The sequence below is a fragment of the Mytilus californianus genome, unplaced genomic scaffold, assembly GCF_021869535.1.
Source record: "Mytilus californianus isolate M0D057914Y unplaced genomic scaffold, xbMytCali1.0.p SCAF_1, whole genome shotgun sequence".
Classification (NCBI taxonomy): Eukaryota; Metazoa; Mollusca; class Bivalvia; order Mytilida; family Mytilidae; genus Mytilus; species Mytilus californianus.
The window spans coordinates 140,071,430-140,086,181 of NW_026262581.1; the positions used below are offsets into that span (position 1 = coordinate 140,071,430).

A 14,752-nucleotide genomic window follows, 5' to 3' on the forward strand; every position below is an offset into this window, starting at 1 on the left:
CAATAGACTCTTTCAAGAGGACTCAAGATATTTAAATGAATTCTGTCAAAAGAAATTAGAAGAGTTGATGAAAACAATATTGAAATCACGTTAATTCATACATTTACAGACAAACTCTGTGAAGAACTATATGAATTTTAGACAAGCTCTTTCTAAAGGACTCTAGTTAAATTTAAACAGACAAGCTCTTTCTAAAGGACTCTATTTAAATTTATACAGACAAGCTCTTTCTAAATGACTAGTTATTTTTTTACAGAGAATCTCTTTCTAAAGAACTCTTTTTTATGTTTTTACAGAGAAGCTCTTTCTAAAAAACTCTTTTTTATGTTTTTACAGAGAAGCTCTTTCTAAAGGACTCTAGTGATTTTTTTTACAGAGAAGCCCTCTCTCTTAAGGGCTCTAGTTTAATTTGTTAAGAAAAGCTCTTGTCTGGTGGACTCTAGTCAAATTTGTTCATATACAAGCTCTTTCTGAAGGACTGTAGTTAAATATACAGAAAATCTCTTTCTTAAAGTCTCTTATTAAATTTGTTCTGAAAATCTCTTTTCTGTTGGGCTCTAGTTAAATTTATGCAGATAAGCTGTTTCTATTGGGCTCTAGTTAAATCTATACTGACAAGCTCTTTCTGAAGGACTCAGACGTGCTGTTTCCTTCAGCATCAACAAATGTTAAAATTTGTGAGTATGTCAAATTATGGGGAACCACTAAGTGTAAGTCAATATTATTTGGTATGCAGCCGTATTAGCATACTGTGGATTCATTTATTTTCGTGGGTATCAATTTTCGTGGATTGAGGAAAACTTGCGTTTTTTGTGGATATTTGATTTCATGGTTTTGCCGATCTCTTCATACAAAGCCTATAGAAAATTTGTTATTCGTTGAACATTTGAATTCGTGGTTCACCTGTACCCACTAAACCCACGAAAATAGTATACAACAAATAATAATGAATCCACAGTAAGCCTATCTCATTTCATGGAGATTATAAGGCCCACACTATCAGTCATGGTTTCTTTGACTTTGAAACTTTTGCATAGTTTACATATTAAGGTTTGTGATAAAATCAATTCAGGGGAACCACTAATGGTAAGTCAATGATAGTTTGTATGCAGTTGAATTAGCATTGACATTTCTCTCGGTCATGGTTTACTTGTTAAAGTCATGCCATCTTAATTTGTAAGTCTGCAAAAATCAAGTTTATGTTTAAATTGCTATTGTACAATTAAAGATGTTGAATTAGTAGGCTAGTTTATATATTTTCACTGAAGAGCTCTTTGGATGTAAACTTTATTTTGTCATTTGGATAGGTACCATGTGAGGTAAAAAAGTAACTGTTTTCTTGTAAAGTGTTGAAATTGTCTCCCCTCGACTTTATGACTATATTAAGTTATGCAGGTTCAGTTCTCATTTATTAAGTAATCTTTAGTGACATAACTTGATGTAAGGATGCATCTAAAGGAAAAATGACTGCCTCCCACTAAAATAGGTCACTCTTACCTACATTATGCTTTATTGACTTCAACTAACCTTTGTTCTGATAAGCTACCTACAATCATATATATTGTAACCAGATATATGGGATTTGAAACTGAAGTCAAATTCTAATTTAATAAAGGTTATTATTTTATAAGGTTTCTCAAGTCATTTCTGCATACAAGGTGAACTGTAGATTACCTTGGTTGATATTTGAGGACCTGTCTTAATTTAGTAGAACTTTATTCTGACATTTCCAACGAAAGTAGAAAATAGGTGTGACTTAGTTGTCACCAGATCACATCATTGTTTTATTACTAAAGTATGAAATTTACAAAGTTTTGATATTGTTTGTTGATTAGATATTTACATATGTTTTGTGTTGTTCACTAACTGTCATCAGTCTTACAATAAACTTTTAAGTATAGTTAGCATTAAACTTTTCACTTATTTATTGTTTGAAGTATAAATAACTCAACCTTTCATTTGTTGTATTTTATTTTGAAAATGAATGACAGGTACCAAAGGTTTGAATAAAAAAAAGAACTCAATGCTGTGAGTGAATTATTTCATCTCTGTTTGTTACTGCATTACTGTTTATTTGTATTGAACAAAAATTGGGTGCTTTTTTATCTCACCTGACCTGTTTTGCCAGGTGAGCTAATGCCATTGCTTGTGATCCATTGCTTTCGTCCATAATTGTCACCAATTATCTAGTTTGAATTATATCTGTAATGCTGAATGACCATCCAACTTGCAAGCTATTACTTTAGCCCTCTCCAGAAAATGATTTCTTGAATCATGATTTTTACTGTAACATTATTATTTGAAGCAGGTTATTTCCTTTGTTGGACAGTAGAACTGCTTCACAGCAATGAAGAGTCAATGATTAGCATTTTCCCCCCTGTAATGTGTAAGAAATAATTGGTTTACATGAACTTAAAAAGTATTAATGGGTTTCCTTCTGAAGCTAGAAATGTTTGTATAATAAAGTGACACATAGTTTCTATACTTAGTATCATTGATTGCAATGCAGTGATTCAGTTTCTATACCAGTGTAGAAAAATTCTTTGAATATGTGATAAAATTAATAGATGATCCTAATTGAATAAGATTGATGTAATATGGTATTCAAATACCACTCTAACAGAAATAAAGCCTGTAATACAAATGACCCTGCAACTGGTATAGCTGCTACTATGGAATTTATTTTTATATACTAGACTATGGGGACTAATCCAGCTTTTTTTTAACAGTATTTATATTCATATGAGGGATTCAGGCTCCTGGGAGCCTCTTGTTTTGTTATTAATTTTTATTGTTACCTTTGCATAAATTATTCATTGTATGTATGCACATATTTATAGCAAATGTTCTTTTATTTTTTTTAGTTATAATATTTTTTTTGAGTTTATCATAAAAATACTGGAAGGGTTGCTCCAGTGACTTTTTAGTATTGTTTAACAATAATAAGTTCAATTCGTAGTTATTTTAGTTGTTTTTATAAAGAAATTAAGTTATATATTTATACGAAATAAAAGGTTTGTTGTGGCGTTGATATCCATACATTTCAGTTTCAACCAGAAATTAAGGCTTTATACTCTCATGTGTGCTGCAATTACCAATTTTTTTTTTTACATTGTAAACATTTGTTTTATGTTTTAATTTTCTGGTTATGTGTGGTTGCAAAGAAGTTCTGACAACAGACTGTTGACATTTTGAAGTTTGTTGCTTGAGCATCCATGCATTTTAGATTCAAACAGAATGTGCAGTCCATAGATTGAAACTTGCCTTAGCAATAAGTTTGTTTTATGTTTTAAATCACTCCCTTTCAAAGCTTTTGCCAGATTTGACTTTGTAATCACGATCTTTACTCATGTTTCAAGTAATATTTTTAATCATGTAAACACAGACTTGTAAAAGGCACATGCTATTCTGTTTACTAGCCAATCTGCATTTTTGGGAAAACAAATGTCTATCCATCACTGAAATACAAGGCTTTCATAATAAGGCAAGCTGACCAAGAAGTGCTGCAGTATGTCAATAAAAATTATGTAATACCATAATTATGTATTTTCTTTATGATTTCAGACACATCAACACTACTGGCCAACATCCAGACAATCTCCTCTCCCTTAGACAGCTATCGCACAGTAGGAGAGTGGAACTTAACTCCGCGCCAGTGAGTATTATTTGTCATATATGTGGTTAGCACCCAGAGTCTTCTCACCCTTACACATGTAAAGAAGGAGGGTCAATCTATCTCTGCCCCTGTATCATTCATTAGATCATCACTATTGACCCAGTGTTACTTATCACAGCTATCACAATAACTGTAGGTGAGTTGAACTTAATTCCATTCCAGTAAGTATGGTTATTTATATGTAGCAACACTAGTTTCTAACTGTCAGAGGATTCTCTTCCTCAGAGAGTGAATATACTAAAGTCAAAGACAAACTAAAATCTGCCTCAGTAAGTATCACTTATCAAATACAGCAACACTATTGAGTGACATTCTATATACCCAATATATCCTGTCCCTTATACAGCAATTACACTGGAATTGATTGTTAGCCAGTAAGTATTGTTATCGATCTTCACTATTGAACAACACCCATATCCACTCTTGTGACTTAAACATCTGTTACTGAGAAGAAATGGTGTTCAAGAATTAGAACACAAAAAGTATGTTCCTTGAATCTGTATTGTTTATTATAAGAATTCAGCTACTATAAATTCTTTAGGACAAATGAAGTTGGATTCAAAGAAAGACTGTTTCAGGTTGAGGAAAGTTTAATGTATTATTGTCACAATATTTATTGTAGGATTGTGATGCTCCCACTCTAAGATTCAGGCTGTTCAGGTATACATCACATGTATCGTCAAAGTCAGAGTTTTGGCACAAGATTTTGCTTAGCTTGTGTAACCCACATTTTTTTCACAAGACTAAATGAATTTAAAAGTTTTTTCTAAATACTCTTTGATATATACAATACTGTTTCATATTAGTTTCAGTGACATTATGAAATAAGATCTGGTTTAAACACTATTTTTATGGTAAATACTTATATAATGATAAAATGCAAATTAGCAGCTATACAAATACTTTTATTAATGAGCCTTTAATTTTAGAATTAATGATGCTTTATAATTATTTTCCCCTCGCCCATTGGTAATCAGTAGTGAAAAAAGAGTGCTGGGTTCATTTTATATGTATTTATTGATCTGGATCACTTAAGTTATGCATAAACTGAAGGGTAATACATAAATGTTTGTCAAAGAGAAAAAGTTTTGTCTATGAACAATTCTTTGAAAATCATGACAATCTTATTCAAAAATTAGGTTACATTGATTAAAACTTTACAAATAAATGAGCCTACCGGTACTTAACTTCCATGAATAGGTTTTTGAATTCTTGTGTAAAATAAATGGTCGAGGGGATTCACTGCAACTGCTCCATTTCATTATTACTATATATATTTATTTACATTCACATGCTTTACTTAAACACTTGATTGACATGCAGTTTTCTATATCAATTTCTTTGTATTAGTGTGTGTGATCCAGAAAGATAGTTTATGTTATGTAATACATAAGAGTTGGCTTTTTATTTAGCTCAGGGCCTGTTCTGAAAAGATGTTATAAACTGCATGCTAATAATATTCCAAGTAGGGACGTCAATTAATACTTAAGTACTTGAGTATTGCTTGGTAGTACAGAGTATTGAACACCAAAATGATACTTGACTAATCTGTTTCCCTTTAAGACATTGTCCCCTTCTTTTCATGAAATACATTTTCTTGAGAACTCCTCTCAGAAAATAAATTAGAAGCCATTGATTAATTAAAGTGAAATTTGTGCTAAAGTTTCGATATAAATGCCTCAGAAATCTTCCTTTTGGATAAATTGTAAATGAGTTATTGACTGCTATGTGAAGTTGAACAGACTTATTGTGGGGAACCTACAAACATGCTCCACCAATTAGACGAACAACATACAGTTAAGTACCGATTATCAGGTTGTCTGCATACTGATATCGTAAAATATCAGCTGCGAGTCACAATATGAAGCTTTTTGTCGAGTGAACGCAGCGTACGAGTTCAGAAAGGCTTCATATTGTGTCAAGCAGCTGATATTCTACAATATCAATATGCAGACAACCTGATAATCGATTTATCGGGTTGTATTTGTGTATTTTGCATGATAGAAACAAGTGTTTTCTTTGTTTCAACTGCAAACCGGAAGACGTCTTGATAAGTTCGGATTAACTTATTAAAGTCGGTTCATACATTCTGACTTTGTTGATATGTCCAGGGGGTCAAAGTTATTAAGGCCAGGTCAATTTATTTGACGTCACAAAGCCGTGATATGCAATTTTATTAAGAGCTGAGCAGAGTGATATAGACAGTGGGACGACTGATAAAACTGACAACATGGTTTCACAGTAGTGAATTCTAATCATAATGTCTTTAATACTGTAGAGGGTGTAAAATTCATTAGGCAATGACCAAAAAAGCTTAAAATGTGTAATTGTGTTCCAATTATGTAGTTATTCAGAGCAAGTACTGAAGTATCTCTTTGTGAAACCAATGAGTACTGGATAAGTAATTTTTCAGAGATTTAATATCCCTAATTATAAGTGATTTAAGGCTAACCCTTACTCAAGGCAGTCAATGACTGAATTATTTCACAGAGATATTAGAAAACTACATTACACCCTACCTCATCGTTTTGAGTCAGGCATATTCAGTGGACAATCATTTTGAGCCAGGCTCATTCAATGGACATGTAATGATGGCAAAGTAATACTATTTGATGATAAAATATATATAATTATTACATTGGAAGCATTGAATTACATTGATTTCCAAGTCAAATAAAAACCGATAATTTCACATGTGAAATAAACGTGGTTATTTCACTCTCTGACATCATACAACAAAAGGCGTTGTCAAGACGTCGATAACGTTGGATCAAAACAAATTGTGAATGCGTAGAAAAAAGATATAGTTCCTTACATTTTCTACATTAATTTCATTAAAAAAAGCCATTTGCCAATGTAATAAAAAGAATAACTAATCAAAGAATTCAAATATCGAAAAATATTCAACTTGTGACCGAACAACACTGATAATTAACTCATGCGCTATGCGCATTCGTGAATTAATGTGTTGTTCGGTCACTCGTTGAATATTTTTCTCTATTTGAATTCTTCGATTAGTTATTCTATAATTATTCTGAAAGACAATCAGTATCTGTGGTATAACTGAATTTGCATGCTTAATTTTTAGATCATATAATTTGCTTCATGTGAAAAGCATGTTTGCATGATTTATATTTCTTGATTGAGTGACTTGGTTTCCAAATCTTAATAAAATGCACTCAGTTATTACTTGTAAGTTTACAGGTTTGTTTTTAATAGGAACTTACTCATTTCTAATATTATTTTTGTGAGGAAAATTTTCTCTGTGATAAGAGTTTACTCAGGTTACTAGTTTACCCAGTTCAGTTATGTCCTTAAATTATAAATTAATGGAGTAATGGGACTTGTTAATGGTCTGTTAATGTTTAAAAAACATTCAACTCTACATATCTACAATTATTTACATCAATTTTATCTCTAAGTTTCTGAATTTAAAGGGGTTGGTGTAAGGGGTATAGGTTACATAGATTGATTGGATTGTTGTAGATTGTTTAAAGAATATTTATTTATGTTTTTATGTTGTTTGTTGATTTTAATAGATGTAGATTTGTCACTTTATTTGGTCACTTTAAATCAATTTCTGGTGAAGATTTACACATACAAATATAAATAAGGTTTTATGGTAGTTCACTGTTTTTGTGGAAGAAAATATGGAAATTTGATTATCTTTGCCTATAAATAAAAACTTGATACATTTTTTGTCGAGCCTGCGACTTTTGTCGCAGAAAGCTCGACATAGGGATAGTGATCCGGCGGCGGCGGCGGCGGCGGCGGCTACGGCGGCGGCGGCGTTAGCTAACTTCTTAAAAGCTTTATATTTTAGAAGGTGGAAGGTCTGGATGCTTCATACTTTGTATATGGATGCCTCATGTTACGAAGTTTCCGTCAGTCACATGTCCAATGTCCTTGACCTCATTTTCATGGTTCAGTGACTACTTGAAAAAAAAGTTCAGATTTTTTGTAATGTTAGATTCTCTCTTATTATAAGTAATAGGATAACTATATTTGGTATGTGCGTACCTTGCAAGGTCCTCATGCCCGTCAGACAGTTTTCACTTGACCTCAACCTCATTTCATGGATCAGTGAACAAGGTTAAGTTTTGGTGGTCAAGTCCATATCTCAGATACTATAAGCAATAGGTCTTGTATATTCGGTGTATGGAAGGACTGTAAGGTGTACATGTCCAACTGGCAGGTGTCATCTGACCTTGACCTCGTTTTCATGGTTCAGTGGTTATAGTTAAGTTTTTGTGTTTTGGTCTGTTTTTCTTATACTGTTTGCCATAGGTCTACTATATTTGGTGTATGGAATGATTGTAAGGTGTACATGTCTAGCGGGCAGGTGTCATCTGACCTTGACCTCATTTTCATGGTTCAGTGGTCAAAGTTAAGTTTTTGAGTTTTGGTCTTTTTTTCTAATACTATATGCAATAGTTCAACTATATTTGGTATGTGCGTACCTTGCAAGGTCCTCATGCCCGTCAGACAGTTTTCACTTGACCTCGACCTCATTTTATGGATCAGTGAACAAGGTTAAGTTTTGGTGGTCAAGTCCATATCTCAGATACTATAAGCAATAGGTCTTGTATATTCGGTGTATGGAAGGACTGTAAGGTGTACATGTCCAACTGGCAGGTGTCATCTGACCTTGACCTCATTTTCATGGTTCAGTGGTTATAGTTAAGTTTTTGTGTTTTGGTCTGTTTTTCTTATACTGTATGCCATAGGTCTACTATATTTGGTGTATGGAATGATTGTAAGGTGTACATGTCTAGCGGGCAGGTGTCATCTGACCATGACCTCATTTTCATGGTTCAGTGGTCAAAGTTAAGTTTTTTGAGTTTTGGTCTTTTTTTCTAATACTATATGCAATAGTTCAACTATATTTGGTGTATGGAAATATTTTATGATCTATTTGGCAGTCACGCAGGTTTTATTTGACCTTGACCTCATTTTCAAGGTTCATTGCTCAGTGTTAAGTTTTTGTGTTTTGGTCTGTTTTTCTTAAACTATAAGCAAAAGGTCAACTATATTTGTTATATGGAAGAATTGTTAGCTGTACATGCCTGCCTAGCATGGTTCATCTGACCTTGACCTCATTTTCATGGTTCATTGGTCAATGTTTAGTTTACTTGGTTAATGTTAAGTTTATGTGACAGTTGTAATAAAGCTTTATATTTAGGACTATCAACATAATATCAATGATTAGTAAAGAAGGCGAGACATTTCAGCGTGTGCACTCTTGTTGTATATACATGTACATGATGTACATGAATATCACAATAAGACTAGATAATAGTATTTTCTTGTTCTTCATCTTGAAATAACTTCCTGATCCTACAGTGATTATATGAAAACAAGGTGCACCAACACTTATAAGACATGTATTTCATTGGATATGTTAATAAAAATGATACAAATGTTTTTGATTTACTGAGATTTATTTCTTGTTAGGTCACATGGTAAATCACCAGACACATCAAATATTCTGTGGGATTCAATGCTTACGTTTTACTGAGATTTATTTCTTGTTAGGTCACATGGTAAATGACCTGATACACCTAATATTCTGTAGGATCTAAAGCTTGTAATAACTTAAAGGTTATATCATTATTTTAATGTTCAAATTAAAGTACTGACATATATTTTCAATATAAAAATCTGTTAATAAAATAATTGTTGATTTCAGGATACCTCCGGTGTTATAATCCCTTATGATCATGGAAGAAAGGTGGAATCATCAAAATCTGGTCGACAAAAACCATCTCCTAGTAAACTGACTGTGTTTTGGATAGAAGGATAGCATCATAACAGAACATTCTCTAAGCTAGATTTCACTTGATACAGGAAAGATATTTTTTATCTGTGATATATTGTATAAAAGTGTAAAGTTTAAATTGTAACTGATAACATTGATGTACTTTAAGGGCATTTTGTTTTATGAGGTATATAAAGTTAATTGCTCAATTGAGGATTTTTTTATAGATGAAAAGATTTGGTATTTTAGTTAACATATCAATATCTTTAAAACAGGGACTTATTTGTTTTGTAGAATTAATTGAAAACTGGACTGAATGTAACCTATTAAAACATATATTGTGAAAATTTAAGGTTACATTCTTAAAACTTGTATTTATAATTTAGTCATTCTTCTATATGATACGTTTTGTGGATTTGCTAAAAGCAGGTTTCAAATATACTAATCCGATGTGCCATTGTGATGTTTATATTTATGTAATAGAAACTTTATTTATTTTATTTAATATCTTTATTTAACATAGGCATTGTTAAGTATCTATCAGTTTAGTTGCTTTGTTATTTATATCAATTACATACAATAGGTCTGCTGCACTGTAGTTGAAATGATTTCCTAGTTCAGTGTTCCTTTTCTGATCAGTTGAGATTGTATCATGAATACTGATAATTGATAAACATTTTACTGGAAGTCTATCAGATTGTTGTTTTCTCAAGTGAGTCCTTGCTTTATAATTCGTAAAGACATGAGTGATATTTGCTATAAGCTAACAGCATTGAAAAAACCTAATAAGAACAACAGCATTAGACTAAATGCCTCTTAGTTTTCTCCATGGGACATCAGTTGCTGCAGTTATTGAATTCATTGCACCATCTTACATGTATCAAAGTATGAAAACTTTAAAACATGTTTCCATAGTTGAGGGAAAGATTACTAGCTTTTCTTATTATTTCTATTCTTATATCAAATGACCAAATTTACTCATGACAGAATTTTGAAGAACAAATTTCAATACTCATAAAATATTGTTCAGAATAAAGTCTTTTATTACAGTTTTTTAATTGTTAATTGGTATATTTATTAGTGTCCCTATATCTAATGGTAGTGTAAGAATTTAGCATAACAAGTCATATTCTATAAATGTATTGCATTCATTCTCTACAAGTTTTCCAATAATTAGCTAACTCTGTTATATCTATAAAACAGTTATATATATTGAATATCCAAGGTACTGTTGTCGTATTACCTATGAGTTGAAGCATTGATTATCCTGATGACAAGGTGTGATATATAAGGTAATATCCTTGGAAGGTTGCTTTGTGTACTTTATATTGGCTAATGATCACTAATCACTTTTTATGTGTTCTTCAAACATGCCATAGAGTAAATAACGGTCCATACAACTTTCTTGTTCAAGTATGAATTTGACAGTTTGAAAAAAAGACCCCAACTTTCAAGTCATCTCAAAATGACAGAAATTGTGTGAAAAAATTTCCCTGATCCTTGTACATGAACCAAAGATTTTATATCAGAAAATGACAGCTAAATACTGGTAAAATTATTCACGTTGCACATTTTTATGAGCAGTTGTTATTTTAGTTTATATCCTTTTTATGAAGTTGAGAGATACCAGTTTTAATTAGTTGCAAGAAAATGTGTTTGTGATTTGATCATTTTGGTTTTGTCATGTATTCATTACCAACAAGTTTAGAGGTTTCCTTGCCTGTATCATACCATTGCCATTTAGTTTTGTCTATACCATGTTATTTCTGGATACCATGTTATTTCTGGGTGTGGTTTTATGAATGTTAAATGATTAGGTTTCTATGGTTACATTCTTCATTGGGTGTATTTTATTGAAGTTTTTTCTAGACTTGTACTAAAATGCTTCATTTAGAAATATTTTTGTTTGCCATTTTTTTTTAAATTATCATTTTTTTTGTTTGATACAGTTTGGATTTAAGATGGTGTTATTTCATAGATGTATTTTAAATACTGTATTTTTACTTTTTGTCATATATATTTAATTTTGCAGCATTTTAAGTAAATACCAGTAAAACTGAAGTTGTGTGTTTAATGTGTGTATTTGTAAATATCCCCATAAAGCATTAAGATTTTCAAGTCTTATTTATACCTACTACAAATTTCATGAAAATGAAAATGTATACATTTCCACCGAAGTACATATACGGAAGTTCCCTGTATTACATTCTTTATGGAAACCTCGGTGGCTGAGTGGTTAAAGTACCGGTAGTCTATAGTGTATAGTGATCACTTAGTAAGCCTGTCTCAGGTTGTGAGATGGAACACACTTGTGGCAAGGTGCAGTCAACTCTGATTTTGAATGACTAGGATTGCCAGTCTTCCTGCTGAAAGTCTGTGGTTTTCTTCAGATATTTCCACTTTCTCCATCAATAAAAACTTGTAGCCATGATATAGCCAAGTGTGTTGAAAGTGGGGTTTAACACAATCAATCAATCAATATTTTATGAGAGGAGGAATTCTTTCAGGTTTTCTGTTTGTTGTTTACTACAAAGTAAGTAATATTATACAAAAACTATTTTGTATTCCTTGAAATACATAAAATTTGGAACATTTAATCTATTACTTTCATATTTCTCTTTAATATAATTTAAAACAAAATATCTCGGATCACTTTAACAGAAATAAAGAGAATATAGGATGAAGTAATTATGCAATGTGTAATTCATGAATGAAAATTAGAATTGTTTCACAGTGAATCTTGATTTGTAGTGCTGTTACATGTATTTGTTTAGAAATAAAACTCATCTATGTTTGTATTATTGAAAGAATGGGTTATCATTTTGATTGTATATCTTCATTGTTTTTCTTCAGTCGTAATGGGATTTTTCATTGTGTTCATCCCTATCTTTATTTGTCAACAGATTTTTACATTTCTTGAGCTTTAAAGACACCAAAAGGTGCTAAACCCCTCAAAATTTTAAGATTTTTTTTATACCCAATCATAAAGAGGTAGGGTAAATAGTAATGCCATGGAACATAGAATACAGTTGAAGTAGGATTTTCACACCTTTGAAATTTGCGGTTCAAGAGCAATGCCCTCAACTATATTAAAAATTAGGAATTTTGGTTTTCCTGATGATAATGAAAGTACCGTTTCACAGAATCTATTAAGATTTAACATCATATCATCATACATAAAATACAGGTTAAATTGGATGTTGACACCTCTGGCATTTACTGTTCAAGAGTTATGGTTTAAATTATCTAAGCAATCTTTTTGCTTCAGGATGAAAAGTTTAGTACCACTTGACAGAACCTTATTAAATTCTAACAGAAATAATGACAGCAACACAACAACCAAAAGATATCTATTTAGAGGTCAACAATTGATTTTAGACAACAGACCCATGTCTTAACATATGTTGAGCTCTTTAAGTCATGCCCAGTCTGGAAGCAGTTTTATGAACATGTGTCCAGATTTGTAATATCCATGTAGATACACAAACAAGCTAGACTGTGATAGCATTAGTTTTTGTTCTATTTATTGTACCAAATATTGGTATTTCTTATTTGTTTATTTATTTTTTATACTAGAAATGGATGGGAATCTATATTTATAAAATTAATAGTTTTTGTTCCAATAAACACAGATTAAACTTTATATAGCATTTATTATAATTTAATTGTCTTTTAATATATTTTTGTCTTTGTCAAAATTTGATTTAATTTGAAAAACTTACTTCTAGTTTAGGTTGCAATAGATTTCCTTGAATCATTGACTCAATTTCTTGCAGCATTTAATTAGAATTTTGGTTTCAAAATATTAAGATTTAATTTTTGCATTTGAAATTTTTTTACTGAAAATTTATTTTATTTTATGATTAATTTGTGATGGTAATATTCATATTTAGAGTTTCATGAGTTTATGTCAACCAAGGGTTTTATCATAAATATGCAAACCACAACAGCATTGAGATGTTAACTTAATGGTAATAATATATGGAAGGTACTTACAATATTCATGCTGTGTGTTGTAAGGAGACTCATACAGATTCAGGCATTCCTATAGCTGTTTTTGACCAAAAATATCTTGTTTTTTAATCATACAAATAAGACCCTACAATGTTACTTAAGATAATTTTATAATGTTGACATTTTTTCTTTTTATTATAGGAATGAAATCCTATACCCCTTTTCATTTAAAAAACGTACGATAGAAATATTTAGTGAGTTAAACTGAGGTCTGATTTTAAGAGATTTTTACATTGTTTTTGTCTTGAAGAAACTATGTTGGATTTAGATTAACAGCAGATTGAGAATTAAAAGCATTATCAGAATATATTCTTGTTTTGTTATATATATATATTGTTCCATTACTTAGCATGTTATCCAGATTAACCTGTGTAGTATCTGTCCATCATAAGACTAATGCTCTAGTCAGTAAGGGTGGTTATTTAGTTAATGTTATAGATCTGTAAACTGTCCCCACATTCCATAAATATAACATATACCACTGCAACGAGGATCATACAATATTTGTCCACTCTGAGACAGTTAAAGGGTTAATCTATGAAATCTGCAAACAAATGTGTTCTTTTTGTGTTACTTCATCAGGAGTTTTTTCTTTGTGAAGTCACATTGAAAAATTCAGAGGAAAACAAGAAAAAAGTAAAATAACAAAATTACCGAACTCCAAAGAAAACCCAAAACAGAAAGTCACTTAACAAATGTCAAAATCTAAAGCTCAAACACATCTAAGGAATTGAAAACAGCTGTCATATTCCTGACTTGGTACAAGCATTAAATTATGTAGAAAATGGTGGATTAAACCTGGTTTTATAGCTAGCTAAACCTCTCACTTGTATGACAGTTGCATAAAATTCCATTATATTGACAACAATGTGTGAGCAAAACAAAGACACAATAGTAAAAAATGTCAAAAACTGGGGTACAGCAGTCAACATTCTATTATAATCTTAATCACTCTTAAAAACAAACAACAAATTCAACAAAGAAAAACAAAATGGCATGTAGACACACTATAGACAAAGCACATAAGCAAAAATGACTAGCACAATAACACAATAGTGGGATGTATAAATACCAAGCCATGCTAAAAGAGGGACGAAAGATACCAGAGGTACAGTCAAACTCATAGATCGAAAACAAACTGACAACGCCATGGCCAAAAATAAAAAGACAAACAGACAAATAATAGTACAGATGACACAACATAGAAAACCAAAGACTAAGCAACACGAACCCCACCAAAAACTGGGGGTGATCTCAGGTGATCCGGAAGGGTAAGCAGATCCTGCTCCACATGTGGCACCCGT

The 14,752-nt window shown here is 31.4% G+C and overlaps 1 protein-coding gene across 5 annotated transcripts in view; it reads left to right on the plus strand.

The window, feature by feature from the left end:
- Nucleotides 1-13,755, plus strand: part of LOC127737096 (cytosolic carboxypeptidase-like protein 5) — a 44,855-nt gene extending 31,100 nt beyond the window's left edge. For 3 of the 5 annotated variants that reach the window (XM_052247639.1, XM_052247632.1, XM_052247661.1), the window contains 2 exons: nucleotides 3,565-3,655; nucleotides 9,366-13,755. In XM_052247639.1, coding sequence (XP_052103599.1) covers nucleotides 3,565-3,655; nucleotides 9,366-9,479 — 205 coding nt within the window. In that variant the 3' untranslated portion in view covers nucleotides 9,480-13,755. Of the gene's footprint in view, nucleotides 1-3,564; nucleotides 3,656-4,298; nucleotides 4,337-9,365 lie in introns of all 5 variants that reach the window. The other 2 variants (XM_052247647.1, XM_052247653.1) reach the window with 1 other exon arrangement.
- The last annotated feature ends 997 nt before the right edge of the window (nucleotides 13,756-14,752 follow it).